The sequence below is a fragment of the Xyrauchen texanus genome, chromosome 8 (assembly GCF_025860055.1).
Source record: "Xyrauchen texanus isolate HMW12.3.18 chromosome 8, RBS_HiC_50CHRs, whole genome shotgun sequence".
In the NCBI taxonomy this organism is placed as follows: Eukaryota; Metazoa; Chordata; class Actinopteri; order Cypriniformes; family Catostomidae; genus Xyrauchen; species Xyrauchen texanus.
Genome location: NC_068283.1, coordinates 29,761,425 through 29,786,508, shown reverse-complemented (window position 1 = coordinate 29,786,508; position 25,084 = coordinate 29,761,425). Strand labels below are relative to the sequence as shown.

Genomic DNA, 25,084 nt, shown 5'->3' with positions numbered 1-25,084 from the left:
AACTAAATCAATGTATTTTATTACTTTGCCTAAAAGGAATATTCTGGGGGTTCAACATAAGTTAAGCTCAATCGTCAGAATTTGTGGCATAATATTGATTACCACAAAAATGTATCCTTTTCTTAAAACAAAAGCAAAAATCTGGGTTACAATCTGACACTTACAATGGAAGTGAATGGGGGACAATTTTTTAATGTTAAAATACTCACTGTTTCAAAAGTATAGTCACAAGATGTAAATAATATGCGTGTCAACCTGATTTAAGTTCAAAATAATCGCTTACAACAAGTTATATACAAATGTACAACTTTGTTGCCATGCATGTAACACTGTATACCCTGTTATCCTACAAATAGGAAATACAGCTCAAAAAAGTTTGAACAAAAGTACTAATGTAAATGCTTTTATTAAATTATAGGCTTTTAAACCCTCCAAAAATTGGCCCCATTCACTTCCATTGGAAGTGCATCACTGTAACCTTGATTTCTTTATTTTATTTTTAAGAAAAGGAGGGACAAGTCAAAATAAATTTTTGTGGTTATCAACATTATGCCACAAATGCTGCCGATTGAGCTCAACGTGTATTGATCACGGAATATTCCTTTAAATATCATTTAAAGTAGGTGAAAATTACTTCTAATGAGCATTTTTCCAATTTACTATTTGTTTTTCATTACAAATCATATTATTAGCATAACAGTTTGAGTAAAAAGTTGAATAGATATGAATTTCAAAATGTCTTTTTCTGTTTTTTAGTATGTTCATCTTTTGCTTTAATGACAGCCTGCACTTGAGCTGACATGGATGATGCATGTTAGCCCAACATAATTTGAAAATGTTCCAAAAATCATCTTGTGTGAATCTTAGAATTTTCTGTTCATTGCAGTTTCCGTTTATTTTAAATGTGCTTATAAAATTTTGGACCCATTGTATCTTCCTATCTAGTTTTCAGCAAGCTTTTGTTTGTTTGTTTGTTTGTTTGTTTGTATGTACATTTTCAAATTACAGGAGCTCTTTCAGATCTTTTAGATTAAGCTCTAAGTCTTACCATAGGCCTTTATTTTTGTTGCAATAGAGTCTGTCAGGGAGTATAGAAGGAATCATGCATGCTATCATCACATCAGCAAACTCTCTTACACACAGATTTCTATCTTTCAAACAAGGGCTTAGAGCTATGAATTGGTTAAGGTTAATGGGTGAGGGGTGTGCGCCACTGTGGAGGGTTTGGGCTGAGTTTGTGACTTCAGAAGGTTTCATTCACTCTGTGGGTGTGGCAGGGTGTGAAGGAGTCTGTGTTGCTGATATCATGAGAGTAGGTTTGGCATCTCAGCTGTGTCTCTTTGTGTGACGTTCCTTTGACATTGCGATCCAGCTCGTCCTGCGACATTCCACCTGCAGTCACTACATTTTTTCTGTTCTACATTCCATGTAAAGGTTGCAAACTTTCTTTCGATTATAAGGTTGGCCTTAACAGTAATCTGTGATACCAGTGATATTTTTTCTCCTGGAAGGTCGAGATATCTGGTTATTTGTACATGTCACCATGAAACTGAGCTTTTTTTAATGTACAGAGAGAAAGTCTGAGGTCACCTGAGAAAATCCTGTTTAAAGCATTTTTTTATAGGCAGTATGGATTCATTTGCTTTTTAAAACTACTATAAATATATTATTCAAAATAAAAACTAGCTAACCCAGCTATGCTAGTGGTGGAATTTGCCAAATACTCAGGTGTAGTATATGTTAGCTATAGTAACTCTCAGTCAGTACACAGAACTATTGCTGTAGTTACTCACGAAGGGATCATTTTAAATTGCATGTTAACAGACTTTGACAATAAATCATTGTTTTGCATTAACAAGGAATGTCAGCAAGTCATTGCTCACCAAACTGGATTTTCAAGATAGTATTAATCAAGCCTTCATAAAAAATATTTTAAGAGACTAGACAGAATGAGGACAGAAAATGCAGAAACTCAAAAAGCTTTTTGCATCTGACGAATAGTAAAAAATACTTCTGTAAGGAACAGATCACTTCCCAAAGATTCAGGAGGTACAGGGAAATGCTTACTACAGAATTTGGTCATCAGGCATGAAGATGTTTAAACCACATGGGAAGAAGTTGCCCTGTAGGGAGGGTTGAAACTAAGAAACAAGTCTTAAGGAAAGAAGAAAAACAGATATAAGTATGCAAGCATTACACAATCCATTATTCCCCTCCCCAGATTGTTCAAGAGGACTGTCCCTGCAATCACAAAAAAATGTATCATGTTAAACGAGTAACTGCTCTTTCCTCATTGAAAATAATAATAAGAATGAACATTGTACAGTGGATAGAAATTGATCAAACCACTAGTAAACAAAACCACACAGAAGAAACCTGAGCTGGAAAAGGAAACCACAAATTCCCCAATTCCAATTCTCTTCTTTCAAACATTTGCCTTTTCTTCTTAACCAAATAAATAAATAATAAAAATGAAAATTTACAACACAGCCACTTTCAAACACCACCAACAAAAGGGAGGATTCAACTTTGAATAACCACAGTTTAAATAGACAACCATTCTGTCCATTCCTCTGACCTTTAGTATTTCATGTGTTTCATGGTATAGTATTACTTTTGTTTTGTATCTCATGTTACAATATCTACATGATCACACGGGACGTCGACATGTTGCTATTCCGAATGTTCCAGTACCCTGACATGAAAGCAAATTTCTCATTTATAATTATCAAGTGTGAACTGAGCTGAATTTAAAGAATTGATTTCAACACTAAATGTGAATATCTGAGATTAAATTATGATCTTCAACTATGCGTCAACTTCAAATTTAGTGCCTAAGAAATAATAACCAGTGTGGGTAGATAATGTTCCCAGACTGTTGTGGGTGTTGGTTGAACAAAGACTGCATCATCAAAATCTGAAACATGATCCATGACAAGGGATGGAAAGAGTACTGAAAAATAATACTCAAGTAAAAGTACTGTTACTTCTTAAAAAATTTAGTTTAAGTAGAGTAAATTACCTGTCCTAAAAACTACTCAAGTAAGAGTAAACGAGTAGCTAATTTAAAAGTATTCATGAGTAGTGACCATTGAGTACTGAGTTGCGAATGCCCCTTTAAAATAAAAACTCTATGCTACAATTTAAAAATGTAGCACACATACCATCATTTACATTCCCTTCTATGGCTGTTTGCCAGAAAGAATAAAAAATATAGGTATTTTATAGGTGTTTCTGATTGACAACTTATAAAATTCATCATATATCTATGATACTGTAAACACTACATGAAATAGTGAAATAAATAAAAGGGCGGCATTATTACAGAAATGAAAAGATATAGTTATTTTCTATATCATAATGTATGAAACAATTACATTACAATCAGTTTATGTGTAGGGTCTAAATATTCCTTAATGCCAACAGAGACATTTACTGTTGGGCATAAAACATGTTAAAAAATCTTGGAAATTTTGGCATCCATTCACTTGTATTGAATGGACCTACAGAGCTGAAATATTCTTCTAAAAATCTTTAAAGACAGAAAGTCATAGATATCGGGGATGGCATGAGGGTGAGTAAATGATAAGAGAATTTTCTTTTTGAGTGAACTGTTTCTTTAAGTAGCACATGGGGGACACATTGTACTCTGTTTGAGATACAATTTTCCACATTGATTTAGTTCTTGTATCTTTTAAGCCAGAAATAGTTGTGTTCTCATTCTAATGTATGATGCACAATTATCTGAAGTTTATGACTGGTGGAATGTATACCTGAAGTATTACTCTACAAAAGTTGATACTTTTCTATCAGGCATTAAAAATATTGATAAAGGATAAGCATAATTATAAATTATTTTATCATCTCTACTTTCCTAGTAATTTATTAAACAAATTAACACACTCTCTACATCATATTATTATTAAATAATATTATTATAAAAAAATGTCACTGTTTTATTCTGTTACATTTATACTTTTAAAGCTACTCAAGTTATTCAGCCAAAAGTAGTGAGTGGTTTTCTTGTTTTCTTGTTATTGTTGTTTGATTAATAGCCTTTATATGACATGCTCAATTCAGACATGACGGTGCTCAATTCGGTTACATTTACACTTCATGTCCAACATTTTGATGAAAATACACTTTTTGTCCCACTGTTTAAATTCACTTTAGACATAAACGACTGCGTTTACATTAAATCCTAATCAAGACAAGCATTGGCAGAATTATAAAGTGTATGTGATCATTTAGGTGCTGTAATGAACTGTGGAAGTGGGAGAAGGCAGAAGGGTGATTGGGATCCAAATGCAGTTTATTGAGGAGGAACACGAAAACAAACAAACGCTGGAACAAATAAAAAGTCCACGATGGGAAAATATAGGCTAAGTGCTGGGTAAGACACGGGCAGGGGTGCAGGCAGACAACTTCCATGAAGGGGAGGGTAGTCCTCAAATGGGCGACACAACAGGGAAAACACGAACGGCTGGAGGCTGCAGGGAACAAGAACAAAGGGCATACAGAGCATGGACAAATACGAGAATGAGCATAGAAGGTAACCATGAAACACGAAACGTTAACGCACGACAACGGGAAGGGAAAACAGCGGGGTTTAAATAAAGAGACACTGTAATGACAAAATGACAGACAGGTGCGGACAATAACACGCAGACAGGGCCGGAAACAACGGGAAGAAGGGAAGTGTAGTTTTCACAGAGACAGTGAAACACGGGCAGACAACAAGGAAGACATGACAGGGAGCGTGAATGGTAAAACAGAAAACATGGGCAGACAACAAGGAAGACATGACAGGGAGCGTGAATGGTAAAACAGAAAACACGGGCGGACAACAAGGGATCGTGACACGGAGCGTGATAAGTGAAAACGGAAAACACGGGACGGACAACACGGGATCGTAACAGGTGCGTACCCACATTAGTGCACAAACATTAAGCCGCCTGTCAAATAAACAGCACATATAGTGACAGATGTAAGGAAATAAAAAGGCAATCTTTTATATTTCATCTAGATCAACCAACCAGTTGTTGTCTTGCTATCACGATCGGTGTAATGATGTAGATGTAGATCATAGGCTAAGCATAGAAAATTACTCAAAATCTATCATCAATATTGATCTCTTTTTTTATTTTTCAGATAAACATCAAGTTTGTTTTATTGCCCAGCCCTATTGATAAAATCGCCTTAATCTCTCACATCAACCCAATAGTCTCAGTGAGAAATAGTTAAATTACAGGCTACATTATAGACACACAGAATCTAGTAAGCAGAAATAAGAAATTTACCTCAATTTGTTTCTTAAAATTAGAGGCAGGATTAATGCTGATATCTGGCTTGAGCAAGTTAAACTCACATGACACGATCAAGCAATTGGCCTTTTTCACTGCGAAAAGCCCTTTGTCTGCAGAGAGCCTAGACACTTGAGGGGGATCCTATTGCATTCACTATCAAAAGCCTTGTATATTTTGCGAGACCACAGATGGTGCACGTACATCACAGCTAGCATTTAATCTTCACATGAATGCAAGTGTTGTAATTTTTTTTTTGAACACTCACATAATGCACTGTTGCACTGGAAAATGAGACAAAAAACATTGCGTTCATGTCACATATTCACTTAAAATTTGTAAAATGTCATTAGAATTTAAAGTGCTCAATAATTGCATTTATCTCGGATAATCGCGGTTAGATTAAATGAATGTTATGAGGTGATGTAATATTCGCAACAGGTCTAATTATTAATATATCTGTGTCAGAATATTTGCTTGAAATTTTGTCATTTTGGGCTACAATAATTAAGAAAAAGTGTTGCGAAATCCTGGTGAGCCATATGCTTATTTCTGCTAAAAGTGAGTTTTCTCAATGTTTATGAGTACATTTAGTAACATATAGATGGCCTCAGAGTCAACAGACTTGGACAAAAAAAAACACAAAACTGAACTCCAATTTTGACTTTATGGGTTCTTTAATCTTTAGTTACTTAAAAAGTGAGATTTAGATTACATTTTTTTTTTTAATATTGTTCTGTTTCTCACCCACACCTATTATATCGGTTATAAAGATATGGATATAACCACTGGAGACCTAAGGATTATGTGTCATTTATGTGATTTGGAGATGCAAAGATCACCATTCACTTGCATTGTATGGACCTACAGAGCTGAAATATTTTTCTGAAAGTCTTCGTTTTTGTTCTGCTGAAGAAAGAAAGTCATACACATCTGTGATGGCATGAGGGTGAGTAAATGATGAGAGAATTTCATTTTTGGGTGAACTATTCGTTTAAGATTGGCCCTGTTCTTTTAGTCCGAACAAGAGGTCAAAACCCTCGTCCTGCTTTGTTTCTGATCTAGTTCTTTGCCTCAATGAGCTCCACCTTCACACTGAACTTTTTTATGAGCATTTACCATGAGAAGCCTGGAGACCTCTGCAACCCATGTCTCATTAACATTATAATAATTTTCCTTTCCGTCTTACTTTTTCCAGGAGGTTTGCTTGGAGCACTGTTTAATCTCCTCAATTATTGGCTAACGATTTTCAGAATTAGGTAGGATCATAGGCATCAATTTAGGGCCAAAATGTTTAAATTAAAACTTTTGTAATCGAAAAAGCTACTATTGGTGTCACAAGAAATGGTGAAGATGGTAATTGACTGACATACTTCATACTATTTCTTTGAGTTGTTTAATTATTGATGGTTAGTTTAGTGGGAAGTTTGGTTGATGTTAAAGGAATAGTTCACCCAAAAGTTTAAATTCTCTCATAATTTACGTGCCCTCATGACATCCCAGATGTGTATGACTTTCTTTCATCTGCTGAACACAAATGAAGATTTTTAGAAGAATATTTTAGCTGTGTAGGTCCATACTACGGTTACCACGGTGTACAGTGTTTCCGGTTTTACTTGGTACAAGGGACAACACCGGTGTGACATTTTATACCGTGGAAACATTATGAATAGAACTTCCAATATTAATACTATAGCCTAATGAAGAGAATAGCCTTAAATAAAGAATAGTTGCCTAATGAGTTTGAGAGTTTGTGACCCATGATAAATTTACCTAAATAATGCATTGAAAGCCAGATGTTCTTTACCAGTGTATCAAATTACACAGGCAGCAAAGTACGCACACTGACAGAAGACTTTTAATTGCAGGTAGGGAATTTAATGTGCACGCTGTTTTTTAGGAGGTGTGCAGTCTTGTGGAACGCACGTATGTAAAAGGTTCTCACACTTTCTTTGATTCAGTCTTCTGAATAAGTTTTGCAAGAATAACATAAGCTATGAGAATGTTGTAAATGACCTCAGACATCTCTGCTCAGGAGGTGCTCTGAGTTCAGTTTGCTTTATTTCCACAGAGCAGTTTGTTGTGAGCGCAACTCTGAAGGGACAATTTTATACAGTATATAGCCTATACATCTGTGATTAAATCATAAAATAATACAAAAACATGTTCACCTCGAACCATGATTTATATTTCAGTGATTATTATCATTCTAATTATTATGTTTACATTTATAATTGTTTTTAGATCTTAATTTGTATTAGTAATTTTCCACCATTTTCATTGATGGATACTTGCCTGACGGTAAATGAAAATGTGGTTATATATGATTTAAAAAAAAAAACTTGTCCGGAGTAGATACAAAGATTCATTTCACCTCAGGCTGCACATGCCTCTTCCCTCTATCACTTGCGACATGCACTGGTAAATGTCCTCTTGCTAGACAAGCAAACTCAGCAAAGTAGCAGTGAAATCACTTAGGTGGTGGTGCGGGGAAGCGGATTTCCGAAATGTTGGCTTGAAAGTCGGATGTTTTCACAATTGAGGCTTCTTTAAATTTGTGCGTGCTTGTAAGTAATTTTTTCTGCCGAACAGGCTTTTTCAAGCACAGGATTGCTGCCTCAGGTGAGTCAAGCCGCCGTCTTGCACTGGACCATGTCGACGTGTTAATTTTGCTCATCAACAAATGTATGCTTTTAAGTAGCCTAGACAATTATTGTTTTATGGTAGGAATGCCATTTTTTTAATCTGATGATTAAGAAGGCTATTTTCAACGAGGTGCCTACTGTTTATAATTAATAATAATTCCTTACATTTATATAGCACTTTTCTAGGCACTCGAAGTGCTTTCGTAGTATGGGGGAATCTCCTCAACCACCACCAGTGTGCAGCATCCACCTGGATGATGCGACGGCAGCCGTAGTGTGCCAGAACGACGACCACACTATAGCTATTGGTGGAGAGGAGAGATTAGAGTGATGTAGCCAATTCAGGGATGGGGATTATTAGGGGGCCATGATACATATGGGCTAATGGGTGGAAACTGGGCAGGACTCTACCCCTAATCTTCTACCCCTACTCTTTACGAGATGTGGATTTTTAATGACCACAGAGAGTCAGGATCTCGGTTTAACCCTCTGGGGTCTGAGGGTGTTTTGGGCCCTGGAGAAGTTTTGACATGCCTTGACATTTTTGCTTTTTTTCAGTTGCTTAAAAACACATTAATGGCTAAAGTCTGATATCTGACTGATAACACTGTATTCAGCACAAACTGGGCTACAAGAAAAAGTTTATTTGTGGTTTTTGAAAAAGTCATTGAAATAACGCCATATAACACATACTAAACATTTGTCCACAAGCCATTTGAGAACTGGATCTTGTAGCCTAGAGTTTTTGCAAAATGATGTGAAAACCATCCTGATCACACATTCATACAAAACAATATACTAATTTAATTTTTGTGAGACACTTTTAGTGTTAGAAAGGTAATATGCGAGGAGGCGTGAACTATCATGAATATTGATTGTAATTCACGCCTGAGGAGACAAAGACCCCTCTCCTGGGCCTATCAATGAGGAATGTGACAGAAAGAGAATGAATGTGAGGAGACTTAATGATCAAAAGCAAGTTTTAAGTTAAAAGAAATAATCTGACTATACATTTTCTAGACCTACATTACCATTTAAAATAAGTCTCTTCTGCTCACCAAGACTGCATTTATTTGATCCAAAATACAGTAAAACAGTAATATTGTAACCAGTTTTCTATTTGAATAGATCGTAATATGCAATTTGTGATCAAAGCTGAATTTTCAGCACCATTACTTCGGTCTTCAGTGTCACATGATCATTCAGAAATCATTATAATATCCTGAGTTTCTAATATGAGCATATTTAAAATGCATTTTACTAATATAACCTGAACACATATTTGCAAGCACAAGCTTTGTTGATGATAATGAGGCAGCATAAACACTAGTTAAAATATAATCTAAACATTCATATTCTTTTTATATCATATTACATATCATATTTATATCATACAGCATACAATTTAAATTCCTGCTTTAGCCGAAATAGCATTTAAATCTAACTAAAACTTGATTATTAGGACATATTTCAAATTTCAATACTCTGAATCCTGGCTGGCAAGTCTGGAAACAGTTCCACTAGTAAAATATGTACATGTTTATATAAAATAGCATGTCAACTAATGAAAACAAAATGACTTACTCGTCTGAAATTGTATCCTCGGTTGGATCAAGTCTCTCTTCAAAATACAAACATTCATCAGAGTCCCAATCTTCTTCTGAGGAAAATGTTAATTCTTCGTCACTATCCAGGAGTTTTCTCACTTGTGTATCGTGCTGTCTTTCAAATGCATAGAAAAGTGAATGAACTTTGTTTTTAAAGCACAGTCGGGGACGTTTACCACTTGCATTGATCGCCTCAGCACATTTCCGTATCATCAGTGTGAGATAATTTGCTGAGCCAGTAGAAACTGTACATCGCTTTGTTTCATACAGATTACAATGCAGGAGAATATTTTTTTTTTAAATTTGAATAGTTTTATTTAAAAGTAGACATTTTAAGCTTTCTTTATACATATGTTTCATGTTTGTGTGATAAGTATTCGCGGAGTTTCAGTTCATTTTTGTGACATTTTCAGATATATGCTCGTGAACATAGAGACTGGTGTAAGCTCACCCTTTTTATTTTATTTATTTTACAAAAGCACAAAGTTTTGTTGTTATTGTGAGTGTGCACACAAAAAAGTAAACCCTTTATAGTCTCTAATGATGTCTTACACTTATCTGTATGCCCCAAAATGACAGAGTATTTTATGTTGTTTTCGCTGTTATGATGAAAAAATCCAGCAGGATGCGCCGGCGCGTCCGTAGACACCAGCGGGTTAACATCTCATCCGCAAGACAGTTAGCGGATTAAACCATCTTTTATTCTGTTTGCATGTCATGTTTAGAATACATTAGGTTTCTCACCCATACATCTCATATCCTGTCTGAACACATGTATTTAACCACTGGTGTCATATGGATTACTTTTATGCTTTTATGGTGCTTCATTGGCACCCATTCCCTTGCAATATGAGGACCTACAGAGCTGAAAGAGCTGAAGTCATACATATCCAAGATGCCAGAAGGATGAGTAAATCATTGAGAATTAATATTTTTGGGTGAACTATCACTTTAAGTCTAATATATCTGCATTTATTTCCTGTATTGGCCATTTTAAGTCCTTTAAGCAACAACTAGGACTCAAACTTGAGTAAGAAAAGCACATTTCAAGATGCTGAGGTCATGTAGAGTGGTCATGTCCTTCACACAATCACACAACAATGGGTTAGAGAGTTGATTATATAGTATGTTTGATTGGCAGAATGGATGGATAGGTTTTGGCACTGAATGGGCACTTTAATGAAGAATGCATGTTTCAACGGGAGAAGTTATCTTTTTGGTGAATTTGTTTGCTTGCTAACTGCTTGGACATGTATTCTGTTAGCGTTGAGGATGCTGATTTGTTGTCATTCTCTGCATTTAACAATTCCCTGGGAAATGTTATGTATTCAGTAGAGTGGTTTGCAGGTAAAACTGTAACAAGTTTACAAATATTCCTGTGTTCTGAATATTTAATTTTTTTTAAATACCCTTGAGATAACGATTCAGAACAACCAATCATTACTGTGTAGACAGTCACAGCAATGTTCACGTTTTTGCACAGATAGTGTGTCTTTGGGTGGCTGTGGCTCAGTTGGTAGTGCAGGTTTGCCACAAATTGCAGGGTTGGTGGTTCAAATCCCGGGCCACACGACTCCACATGCCGAAGTGTCCTTGGGCAAGACACTGAACCCCAAGTTGCCCCCAGTGGCAGGCTAGCACCTTGTATGAATTGGTGTATGAATGTGTGTGTGAATGGGTGAATGAGTTACAGTGTAAAGCGCTTTAAATACTGTTAAGGTTAAAAAGACTCTATATAAGTGCAGACCATTTACCATTTTAATGAGACTGGACATATTTAAATAGTTCCCCATGATGTTTGCTCATTTCCAATTTGTAAGTACAGATTCATATTCTTTGCACAGTATTTTGCTAGATTTTCTCATTTAGCCTGCTATGTAAATGTGGATTGAGATGTCGGCCATTTCTCCATTATGTTCTCCATTAGGATTATTGTAACTGTTGTTATTACTGCATAATATTTTGTGTTTAATAAAATATATTGCATCCCATTAGGGAAGTAACGGTTTCACAATGCCATAATATACCTCACTTTTAAAACAGACATTGACATCTCATTCATGCACGAATATAAAGTCAGGTCAACTTTTCCAAAATCTGAAGTTTAATGTAAGAACAGATCAGCTGTACACCAATCAGCCACAACATTAAAACCACCTGCCTAATACTGTGTAAGCTCCCTCTCGTGCTGCCAAAACAGCGCCAACCTGAATTCTTCTCACCACAATTGTACAGTGTGTTTATCTGAGTTACTGTAGACTTTGTCAGTCTGGCCATTCTCCGTTGACCTCTCTCATCAACAAGGCATTTCCATCTTCAGAACTGCCACTCACTGGATGTTTTTTGTTTTTGGCACCATTCTGAGTAAATTCTGGAGACCATTGTGTGTGAAAATCCCAGGAGATCAGCAGTTACAGAAATAATCAAACCAGCTTGTCTGGCACCAACAATCATCCATGTGATTATCTAATCAGCCAATTGTGTGGCAGCAGTGCAGTGCATAAAATAATGCAGATACGGGTCAGGAGCTTCAGTTAATGTTTACATCAACCATCAGAATGGGGACAAATGTGATCTCAGTGTTTGAGCATTGCATGATAGTTGGTGCCAGATGGGCTGGTTTGAGTATTTCTGTAACTGCTGATCTCCTGGGATTTTCACAGAATGGCCAGATTTGTTTTGAACTAACAAAGTCTACAGTAACTCTGATAAACGCTCTGTACATTTGTGGTGAGAAGAATAGCATCTCAGAATGCTATTCTGAGATGCGGGTTGGCACTATTTTGGCGGCACAAGGGGGACCTACACAATATTAGGCAGGTGGAAAAAAAGTTGTATAACAAACGCATGCAACAGGCATGCAGGTGTGAGTCTCTCTTGGTCAGCCAACTTGTGTGTATTTATATAGGCTCCCATCCCTCAGTTTCCCACAGCTGATTGGCTGGATTGCAAATGGCTTGGCAGCGATTGGTTGAAGCAAATGGATTTGATTGAACCAATGGAATGAAGAGACCTGGAGAGCAAAACACACACACATGCAGAGAAAAGAAAAACACAGAAACGTATGCCTAGAGGGCGTAACAATAACTAAATATTATCATTAATATTGTGATGCTGTAATATTGTGGAATTTTTTGTGACATTATTATACTCTGAAAATCTCATACAGTTACACCTCTAATGTCCATCATTACTGAATCCTTATTCTTTGTTTTACTTTACAGTTGTATTGAAGCTTGCTATATTAATCTTACCAACGTTTACTTGCGTTGCTCGTTGAGGCAGAAAAACTTAATACAAAAATAGTTAAGGGTCTTCCATTAAAGTCATTTCACCCAAATCATGTCTCACTTCTTAAATTTAGGCTATTTTTATGGTTACAAGTTACAACCCATCCAGAGACTGCCTTTTCTATTAATGTGTGGTGGATAAAACACTTGTTAAAACATGTTAAAATATATTAAAAATAAGGGTTGATGATAAACAAAGTGTGCAATATCTCAGTAAAACATGTTTATTTTGCAATCAAATTAAATATTGTCATGAAATGGAGACAACATTTTTTGCATGTCATGACGCCACTCTCACTCTTGCCCTGAGACTGCTGGCCTTGAGCTTCTGCCCTGAAATAGCTTGAAGCAAGGGCAGTTGGGGTGCGTCTATTCTCATACATCAATCACTTGTGAAGTGCCCAATTAAACTTGCTTGTCAAACGTAGGCCGAAACTTACATATTGAATTTTTTTTTTATAAAAAAGTAAAGGAAGAGACTTTAAGTTCTGGATTTCAAAGAGTGAGAACACCAATAATAGCTTTCTCCCCCCACCCCCCCTCCCCCTCCAAGGTTTCAAATCTTTCATATATTGGCATAATTTGACACCATAAGTGTGATTTTAACAGAATGTGTTATGTCACAGGTACATACACCGGCCATGTCTGCAGGTGATGGAGGCCATGCTGGTCGCTGCGGTGACCGCCACGGTTTCTTTTGCCATGATCTATTTCTCCAATGACTGTCAGCCATTAGGGGAGGACCACACTGAGGAATATCCTCTACAGGTGTATACAGTATATGCTTATTGTGGAATTAAAATTAAACATTTTTCAGGCTGATCCTTGATCAGAATGTAGTGTGATGTGTTGAAGAGGAACAGATTGTCATTGTTATATTGTTTATTTTACAGCTCTTCTGTGCTGATGGTGAATATAACACCATGGCAACAGCTTCCTTCAACACTCCTGAGCGGAGTGTGAGGAATCTGTTCCATAATTCTCCAGGTGTGTCCCTATACGGGTGTGGTTGGGTATGGGCGGGTTTGGGTGTGTGGTCATGTTATCATACTCTGATGGATGACTTGTAACTCTGTCTGATGGTCACAGCAATGCATTCAAGATTTCAACTCTCATGAATTATGTGGTGTGTGTGTGTGTGTGTGTGTGTGCGTGCGTGTGAGACAGTGCTCTCAGCATAGAGGTATAAGCCAGAAGAAGGCCAGCTAACAGGTGGTTAAAACATTCCTAAACTCAGGGGAGAACCCTTATTGCTTCACCAGAGCATTGTGAGTGAGTGCATGACTACCATATGCACTGGTATTAATACAAGCAGCTGTCAACAAAGAAACCAACAATCAAGGTTTATAAAGACCACCTTTGGTCTCTAAATATGACAAGTTGGTAATGCAGCAGATTAGAGCTGGGCAGTATGATGGTATATACGTCTGATGACTCCAGAGATTCTGTAGGGCTAGTGCTGTTGGATCTGAATGCTGCTTTTGATTCTGTGGATCATAATGTTCTTTTATCTCGCCTAGAACAGGTTGTGGGCATAAATAGTTCTGCCTTAAGTTGGTTCCAATCATTCCTTACAAACACGAGTTTTTCAGTCAATATAAGGCAATTCCACTCTGAGTCTGTTCCTTTGACTTCGGTGTCCCCCAAGGTTCTACTCTAGCTCCCATACTGTTCTCACTCTATATGCTACCACTTGGTTCTATTTTTAATAAACATGGCATATCTTACCACTGTTATGCAGACGACAAACAAATGTATCTTCCACTGACTCAAAAGAGCAGTTTAGACACCTTGGTAGCCTGCTTTGTGGATATTAAAGCATGGATGTCTTTAAATTTTTTACGTTTAAACGAGTCTAAAATGGAGATTGTAGTATTTGCTTCTTCTAACATCAAGAATAATGCCAATTAAAATTTTGATGTCCTAACACCCTATGTTAAGCCCTGTGTAAAAAATCTGGGAGTCCTTTTGGACAGTGCTCTAAAACTTGATAGACAAGTTAACCAGGTTGTTAAAGCTAGTTTTTATCAATTGCGAAGCTTGGCAAAAATGAAATCTTTTCTTTCGTTTGAGAATTTTGAAAGGGTGATTCATGCTTCCATTTCCACTAGGCTTGATTACTGCAACTCTCTATACCTGGGAATTAGCCATTCTTCTTTAGGTCGCCTTCAAATGGTTCAATATGCGACAGCTAGAGTTTTAACGGGCTCGAAAGCGGGAACATATTACCTCTATTTTACAGTCTTTGCATTGGTTACCTGTTCTCTATAGAATTCATTTTAAAGTACTCTTATTGGTTTTTAAGTCTAGAAACAATTTAACACCATCATATCTCTCTGACCTGTAGATAGATCACCACGCAGAGAGAGCTCTTAGGTCCGCCGATCAAAGCCTTTTAGTGATTCCAAAATCAAAGTTAAAGTCTAGGGGCGATCGGGCATTTGCAGTAGCAGCTCCCAATCTTTGGAACAGCCTACCAAGTCAAATTAGAACTGCCCCCACACTACCTATTTTTAAATCTAAACTAAAAAATAATTTATTTGATTTGGCCTACAATTTATGACGTGATGCTTTACTGTATTTGCTCTGTACTTGTATTATGTGTGACTTTGTGCTGATGGTATTTTATGTTTTATTGTACAGCACATTGGTCAATGGTAGTTGTTTTAATAGTGCTCTATAAACAATACATTGATTGATTGATTGATTGATTGATTGATTGATTGATTGATGATAGATATGTGACAGCTTTTGTACACTGCAGAGGCGATTCCAGCATTGAAGGACATCCGGGGCTTAGCCCAGACCATTTTATTTTCACACTAGCAACCACTTCCCTGTAGTCCAAAGCTGGTGAGAGGGTATTCTTTGAGTTTTGCTCTTGCTGGGCCTGTTTCTACAGTTCCTAAATCTTCCACTCTAGTACTATCCTCAACATCCTCTCTCCTCCCTGAATCATCTGTGATGCAAAAGAACAGATACAGCACATAACTTATTGCAAATCAGCTTCAAACAACTAATTCATCAAGTGCTACATATGTCAAATTGTTGACCAAAACCATTGAAGAAAATGTATTGGGAAGAGCAGATCAGTGGGATTGCCCTTAGATCTATCATGATTCTTGAATTGTCATGTACATTACCATAAAGTCATCACAAAAGAGTTATATTATAGTGAGTAACGTGAAGTAAAAAAAAAATTTTTATATAAATAATTTTGATTTTTCGACATAAATAGTCAAAATGATGTATAAGATCCTAAGTTAAAGAAATACATGAATGACTTTAGTCTAAGTTCATTGACACACCATGGCATCGAACTGTATATAATTCTCCATGTTCATCTGTCAAAATCCTTTCATTAGGATCATTGGAATAAACAATGTTTCACTTTTAACTTTCTCTAAAGTAAAGTGACTGATTAATTGTTACCAGTTTCCATGCCTGATTCTGGCACATCTTTGCTACCCTCAAAGTGTATATTTACTACAATGTAATATCACAAAACAAGTCACACATACATTTTATGCTAATGCTTATTGGTTATCCTTAGAGAAAACAACACCTGATAAACAAGAAAATTATGCTCCGAACGGGACTCAAACCACGGTCTCCAGCGTGAGAGGTGGATGCATTAACCACGAGGCTAGAAGCTATCAGCTGGTAGGTTAGCCTACTGTGGGTGAAAGCCAGCCAGATGATGATCTTTAGACTTTAAGGACAAAAACAAATGTGAATTCTTACCCACTAACTTCTTTCGGAAATTTTAGAAGCCTCATTTGCTTCATTTTTGCTGTCTTTCCTGCTAACTGCTGTTAACTCGCCACTAAGTAACGTAAGTTGATGTCAGCTCCTCCCCTACCTGCTGTATATTCAACAAGAAAGGAAGAAACGGAGTCGCCCATAGGCTACCGACAGCAAAGAAACTTATTCTATAGGCTAGATTATGCCTATGTCTATTTTTACAGGCTGTATGCAGTATGTGCAAAGCCAAAGCACAATGAAATAAGGCAACTTGTGATTTCGGGGGTTTACATAGGCTATTGTCCAGTTTCACATTTGTCAGTCAACTTTTCAAAATTCATTCGGGGCTACACTCAAAACATTCAGGGCTGAAGCCCCGGCAAAATCGGCTGCCACCGCCTCTGGTACACTGGTCTGTCCATTGCATGATTTAACTGCATATTGTGTCGCAGATGACAGCTGCCTGTGTAATTAGCTTCTTTGATTATAATGGGAGTGATTTAGTATTGATGCAACGTGCCACTCATGTCCGGGATAGACACAGTGTAACTGTAGGTTGTTTATGCCAAGCAATGCTGCAATTTGACTCATTAGTATGGAATTCAACTGATGTGTGATGATCAGATTTGCTATTTAATTATGGCTTTAAACTTGACCTATCCAATCAGAATTGGTAATGAATAAATGTTTTGGCTGTGTCCGAAAACTGGAAAATGCTGCCTTCGGAGACTCTATACGGAGGTAGGGCGAAAATAAGGTGCTTTTCAAACTGTCCCAAGACCAGTTTCCATTCCACAGTTCTATTCATTTAAAAACATGCTGTAATTGTAACAATTCCCTCAAGCTGTCATCGATGTGTACGACTTTCTTTTTTCTGTATAACACAATGAATCATATCGCAATCTCGATGTCAGTCTGTGCGATTATATGACGGCAAAATGCTGCGATTTTGTTAAATAAATAAATGCATGTGTGGACGTGACAGCTCATTCTCTCTGAGAGCTGTTTGCACATTTTCTACAATCCTAATAAAAAATGACCAGTCTGTCTCAGTTTAGGGAGTGGCACGTGTGGTCATGTTATGTCAGTTTCTGGGGTGCAGCGTGGAAATCAGTTGAAGATGGACGCCGAGCAGACCGACACTGAACTGGTGGCCAGAAAAAATAACACAGAAAATAGATCACAGCTTGGCGATATGTCTTTTTTTCATCCTTATTTAAAGTTCATATAATACGGGAGCGTGACATGTAAATAAGCAAAAACTCCAAAACTGTCATTCTCGTTCCGCTTCAACCAGTCGCGGAAGAGACACAATCTGAGCGGGAGTCGAGACGGGAGAGATTTAGGGGGCTTTCACACTAGCACTTTTGGTGCGCACCCCGGTTCGAATGACGTCAGAGTTCGGTTCGTTTGGATGATGTGAACGCTGTCTTCCGAACTCGGGTGCGCACCCGCGAACCGTACTCGGGTCCGCTTAAAAAGGTGGTCTGGGGTACGGTTCATGTGAACTCCAGTACGGTTCGCTGCTGATATGAACGCAATCGAACCAAACCGCGGAAGTGAACCGCTATTGATGACGTATAATGTGGTCGTCAGTCTCACACGCGTCACTTTCAAAATGAGCGGAAAGAGTTTACTTTCGTGCGTGCGTGCGTGCGTGCGTGCGTGTGTATACACTTACCTTGACGAAAAAGCGGGATTGACGCACACGCACACGCACTGCAAGCAGAGAGATGATTTCTGCTTGCCTTCGCAAAAATTGTCTTCGGCGGACAGCCCGCTGTCTTTTGAACGATTTCAGTATTTTTGCGGCAGACAGACGCAAGTGTGTTTCTGTATCTTGATGTTGAAAACAAAACCAAAGGTTAAAAAAAAGAAGAAGAAATGTGAACCGAGCAAGTCTATTCATTGAATTTTGACGCCTTTTCATTTCGCGGTTATCAAGCAACACGATTACGCAAGAGCTGCAGCTTGATGACGCAAGCGTACCGCGGTTCGGATACAAATATATAATGCGAACACAGTCCATCGGGGGCAGGGGGGAGGGGGGAGCAATCGAACTCGGGTTCGGAACAGGCAATCGAACCAAGTGTGAAAGCCCCCTTAAAGTTTCGCCGGGTGATGCGCACTCTAACACGGAGACACTCGTCTCTCTCTCACGTTGTCTGCAGCTCGCAATGTGTTGCATCATTGATGAGATCATCATGATAAGATCAATCTTATGTGAAAAATAACACTAAAATGACAACAACAATAAAATGTGTGTGTGTGTGTGTGTGTGTGTGTGTGTGTGTGTGTATTGGTTTTGGATAGACAAGAGTGAGTTGCAAAATACACATTTCAGCATGATCAGTAATCTGTTTGTGCATTTTCCTTGATAACTAAGCAAGTTGACTCATTGACTTATATCGCAATCGCAATATTAACCTCAATCACAATATGACATTTTCCCCAAATCGTGCAGCCCTAATTGTAACAAAATAAACGTAATACTGATACAATTTCTTGATTGTATTTTACTGCCGTTTGACTTCACACAGGTTCTTACAACCCCCAGACCCTGGATCTCTTCACTCTGGTTTATTTGTTCCTGGCTTTCTGGACGTATGGCCTGACTGTGTCAACAGGAGTGTTCATTCCCTCTTTGCTGATTGGAGCAGCCTGGGGTAGACTCTTCGGAATTTTCCTGTACAGCATTTCTTCCAGCCAATCAGTGGGTATTACCTTCTCAGCCACTATTCTTTTCTCAACACTATCAGCTTCACACTCTCAATACAGTATTATATTCAAACGTAAATATCCTATGAAATCAACATTTTAGTTTCTTGGCTTTTAGTCCATTTCTGTTAGTTTTGATGCCATCTTTATTTTGGCATCACTGTCAACTCCTAAGTTGACTAAAGAAACTTTTAGCAGATATACACATTTAAAATGTACAATCTTTCTCTTCTGGGAAATTGAACCACAAGACTCATCTTGCAATTAACAGATTTATGTCCACTACAGGTGCTCTCTATAAAGATAATGTCCTTCCCCCTACTCAGGGTTCTCACGTGTCCTGGTAATGCTGGAATTTTGCAATGCAGTTTTCTATACATGGAAAATTTGGAAAATTCCTAAATATCCTGGAAAGTAATGACTATTTTAGTATAATAAAACTGTTTGATTGTATCACTGAAAAAGTTTTTGTAACATGTGCAAGTCTGACATAGTGCAATTTTTTTCTTCCCATTCCAACACTGCTGTAGTGTAAACTACAAAACCTTTTCAGTTGTAAAATGTAGACAATGATAATGGTCACACCGCAGATTTTTTCTTTTTTTGGGAAAATGAATTTACACCTCGAGGTGGTAGCATGGTGATGCAGCCTTTACGCTTCGGTAAGTAAATACATTTTCAATCAATAAATGATCGGCATTTGCTTATACTGGTGTTACCACATGTAGGGCCCTATGATTTTTGGCGATGTGGAAAACACTGTTGGTATCACTGAATCCAGTCATAAAAATTGCATTAACTTCAATATACAGAATTTGAAATATTTGGGATGAAAATCAATGTTTGAATCCATAATTAATCTAATTAACATCTCGATATGTCCAAATGTGAATATCAAATCACAAAAGTCTGTGATTAATTACATAATTATATAATATGCATGTGCTGCATGCTTCAAAATGAATGTGCTCTGGGTGTGTGTATGTGTGTAGTAGATGACAGTATGCAGAGCGCTCTGAAGTGTGCAGCACATACAAACTATGTATATTTATTTGAATGAAATCATAATTTTATGCAGGTGAGAAACTACAGTCAAAAACACACACAGCAACAAAATATAAGCTTAATTCAAATGGACATTTGAAATGGTAAAAAAGGATCTTGTTTAAAATATATAAAATATCTTGTTTAATGCAATTAAATAAAAGTAATAATGTTTTAAAGCAATATTTATTATCTGTGATGTTCTGTTGTGCAGCACTTCATTTAACAAAACTATTTCTAGTGTTGTTTCGGATTGTGCTGTAAGGATTTTGTTGAAAAGCTCTTAATTTGATAAAAAATAATGTAATGTTATGATGAAAAATGTTATTAATTAAAATAATTATATTTTAATTTGAATAAAGTTTTTAATTAATTTGATTAGACACCATTTTGATGATGAAATTGATTATTTTTTTTTTAAAACAAACCTCCAATAACAACTATTAAATGACCTTGTGTTATTATTTAAATACTACAACTGTATGGCACATCAAATGTCCTGGAAAATTGTACCTTGACACAAGTGGAAACCCTGCTAATACCGCCAGAAATTGACCAGTAGCAAATTAGCAGATAATGGAAGTCCGTTAGGTATTTACAAAAAGGATTTGATATGTCCTGGCCCAATTTCCTGTTGTAATACATCAACACAGGACAGAAAACTGCATTTGTCAAGTAATATCATTGGGTCTGTAATCCCTCTTTATCCCCTCTTGGGTCTCATTCCAAAAAAAAAAAATAATCCCTTAATTTAGGAGAAGGGAGCTAAATGATTTCAGGATTAGCTCTATTGAACTGTTGACATGTTTTCTGATGTCTTTATAGATTTGGGCAGATCCTGGGAAGTATGCTCTCATAGGTGCTGCAGCCCAGCTTGGTGAGTTATTGGTTTTTTTAGCCTCACGTTAATGTCAACAGTGTTCTTTAAGGAAATGTTGCAGGAATGTTGTCTTGTGATCATTTCAGTCCTCCCGACTGCATTTTTTGGTGAAGAGTGTTTGAGTGTGTTTGAGCTGTGATGAATATTTTGTTGAGTTTTCTGACAGGTGGCATTGTTCGAATGACACTCAGTCTCACCGTAATCCTTGTAGAAGCCACCAGTAACGTGACCTATGGCTTCCCCATCATGCTTGAGTCATTTTGGTCTCACATGAACAGGTGATTTATCTTTTAATTGTTTTGTGTTTAGTAGGTGTGTGCATGCACGTTTGCTTGTTTGTCAGGTTTTCGTTGTTTACAGGGTCTTTATGATATCCATATTAAGCCGCAAAGTGTTCCTTTCCTTCACTGGGAGGCTCCTCCTACTTCTCATTGGTTGACCACCAGGTAAGCACACATTTTGGCATTATACTGGTTGTCATATGATTTATTTTTTTCTGATACACTGTGTCTAGGATTCTAGGCAATTAATTTTTTTCCAATATTTGTTACCCCATTGTGTCATAACCAGGTGAGATGTAATGGCTCCCAGCAACAAGCAATTTTCTGACCACACTGATTGTAAAACTACTACATGACAAATTTCCAGCCAATGTAACGCGGAGCAGGATTTTGGGCCAATTAGATTTTGCAGTGAATTGGGCTACCAGGAGCTGATACAAAGGTGCCAAGTGATCGACAAAATGCCTTGTTGCAGTCGAGGCTGATTAGGACAAAACTTTGATTAACATAGAAGATAAAGCTTTTATTCCTTGTCGCTTTATCGTGTTATATCTAGTTAGGACACTCTGCTTAAGTAAATCAATTGAATAATGTGACAGTAGACTGTCACAGTGGCCTGTCCTGTATCAGTTGCCATTTCATAAGGATTTATGCTGAATGTTGAATATACCAGAGTTGAGTATCATTACTACACCTAATATTATGTAGGTCCCCATTGTGCAGCAAAAACAGTGCCAACCTGCATCTCAGAATAGCATTCTGAGATGATATTCTTCTCACCACAATTGTACAGAGCAGTTATGAATTTCTATAGACTTTGTCAGTTTGAACCTGTCTGGCCATTCTCTGTTGACCACTTTCATCAACAAAGCGTTTCCATCCACAGAACTGCCGCTCACTAGATGTTTGTTTTTTTTGGCACCATTCAGAGTAAATTCTAGAGACTGTTGTGTTTGAAAATCCCAGGAGATCAACAGAAATACTCAAACCAGCCCATCTGGCACCAACAATCATCCATGTGATTATCTAATCAGCCAATCATGTGGCAGCAGTGCAGTACATAAAATCATGCGGGTCAGGAGCTTCAGTTTATTTTCACATCAACCATTGGAAAAATGTGATCTCAGTGATTTGGGGCGTGACATTGTTGGTGGTGCCAGACGGGCTGTTTTGAGTATTTATGTAACTGCTGATCTCCTGGGTTTTTCATGCACTGCAGTCTCTAGAATTTACTCAGAATGGTTATACAAGCAAAAAACATCCAGTGAGTGGCAGATCTGTGTACAGAAATGCCTTGTTGATGAGAGAGGTCAACAAAGAATGGCCAGACCTGTTCAAACTGACAAGTCTACGGTAACAGATAAACACTCTGTGCAATTGTGGTGAGAAGAATAGCATCTTGCAGGTTGGTGCTGTTTTGGTGGCACAGGGGGACCTACACAATATTAGGCATGTGATTTTAATGTTGTGGTTGATCGGTTTATGTGTTCACCACAGAGGTCATGAGCTCTCCGGTCACCTGCTTCAACAGAGTGGAGAAGGTTGGCACCATAGTGGATGTTCTTAGCAACACATCCACCAATCACAATGGCTTCCCAGTGGTTGTCCATACAGTAGAGGTCCAAGATGAGGTGACATACCCATGATATCTGTTATAGCTACTGTATTTCAATTAAGATGTATAAAGGCCTGTTCACACCAAATTCATGATGATTTCACAGGACAAACTTCCGAAAAAGGTCTATTCACACCATAATTAATTAAACGAAAACATATTTCACCCTTGTACAGTAGGCTGTGCGGTTGCTGCTCTACAAACATTTATACCAATCTCTTGCCTGGACCCATCAGCATTGAGCTGTCAGTGCTAAAGATTAAAATACTGAACACTGTTAAAGCATTTAAAGTGTATATAATGCCTGGATTATAACACAAGATACAGTGATATAAATACATATGGAATAATGCACATTAAGAATAACAGGTATAGTATAAAATTTGATGGATAACACAAAAAATTATATAAAAGAAAACACAGGCTAATTGTCTTAAGAAAAGAGTACCGTTACAGGAATACTTTGTTATAATATTCTTGCAATAAAAATAGCGAGTTTCAGCAATTAGTTTGTTTACACAAAATATTGCATGTACGTCTTTTTATGGCATGTTACTACGAGCTTAGTGCAAACAAATAGCTAAAAATCACTGCCAGTTTTAATGCCAGCATAATATAACAGGCACAGTAATATTCATATTTAACAATGTACATTAAGACAACACCAGATATAATATAACATTTGAGGTATCAACACATATAAATATTCTAAAAAGAATTAAGCTGTTTTCAGCTTCTATATTATATTTTTTGCTGCATATTTGCTTTCAATTTAGTGTTTTTATGCATGAGAAGAGTAAAAGAGCACAGGAATACACTCATGAGCCTTATGTTTATGAACAGTTAAAAATACATGCACATATATTATAAGCAGACCTTAAGAAAACGGAGCATTTTGTTACAAAAACACATTATGTTGTGTTTGCAGTACTAAGGGTTCATGAACTGCAACTATATAGTTTTAAGTAAATAATATATGGGGGTGTGTATCAGCTTCATGTCCATTGCCGGTGTTTGCCATTTGATTGGTGCCACCACGAGCTGAATTGAGCAGCTGCAGCAACAGTGAAAATGTCAAAAAGCTCTTCACTGGTCAATCAGTTTTCATTGCAGTCTGAAGAAAAAACATTGACCACTCCGTAAAAAAAAAAAACGTTGGTTTGTCGGCAGATGATTTGTCGGACCCTATGTGAGTAGCGGCATAAGAATCCATTTTTCCCATTCAAAAGCTTTTTTAGAACAACAACAACAACAAAAAAAAGATTTGGTGTGTGAACAGGCCTTTACTCAGTTTCTGTTGAGACTAATGATTATTTTTCTTCAGCCAGGCAAAATCTGTGGCCTTATTCTCCGTTCTCAGCTCATTGTTCTTCTCAAGCATAAGGTAAAAAAATCTTAATCCTCATGATTTTGGTTGGACTTCCATTTCTGTATAACAATGGGCAGGCAGTACAGTTACTAAGACGACATCCTATTATTAATAAGAACTCTGATGTACTGCATCATGTCTGTCTTTGTCTCAGGTGTTTGTAGAGAGGGCACCTTCACGTCTCAGCCAGAGAAAACTAGCGCTGAAGGACTTTAGAGATGCATATCCACGCTTTCCCCCATCCAGTCCATCCACATCTCTCAGGACAAGAGAGAGTGCATGATGGACCTGACAGAGTTCATGAACCCAACCCCTTACACTGTGCCTCAGGTCAGTGCCTTGACAAATTAGAAACTTTATCTCCAAAGTAACTTGCAATTCTTTGATTTCACAGTTAGTGCTTTGATTTAAGACCAAAAAACACAGTTTTTCCTTCCCTGTGTTGACATATTTACTATTGAATCAGGAAGGTATCTCCTTAAAACCACTTGACTTGACTTAGTTTATGTGACAGCCGTGAACCTTGGTATTAGAGGGAGGGGCATTTTCCTTCTAGAGAGCATTTGAATGAAAATTTAGATACATTTC

At 37.3% G+C, this 25,084-nt stretch overlaps 1 protein-coding gene across 1 annotated transcript; it reads left to right on the top strand.

Moving 5' to 3' along the window:
- Positions 1-1,192: 1,192 nt before the first annotated feature.
- clcn7 (chloride channel 7) lies at positions 1,193-24,847 on the top strand. Its single transcript, XM_052132730.1, is given in 11 exon segments — positions 1,193-1,312; positions 6,369-6,562; positions 13,472-13,613; positions 13,739-13,832; positions 19,130-19,302; positions 21,177-21,228; positions 21,398-21,681; positions 23,012-23,143; positions 24,452-24,511; positions 24,651-24,735; positions 24,738-24,847. Coding segments are annotated over 11 exon segments (1,446 nt in total).
- Positions 24,848-25,084: the final 237 nt, after the last annotated feature.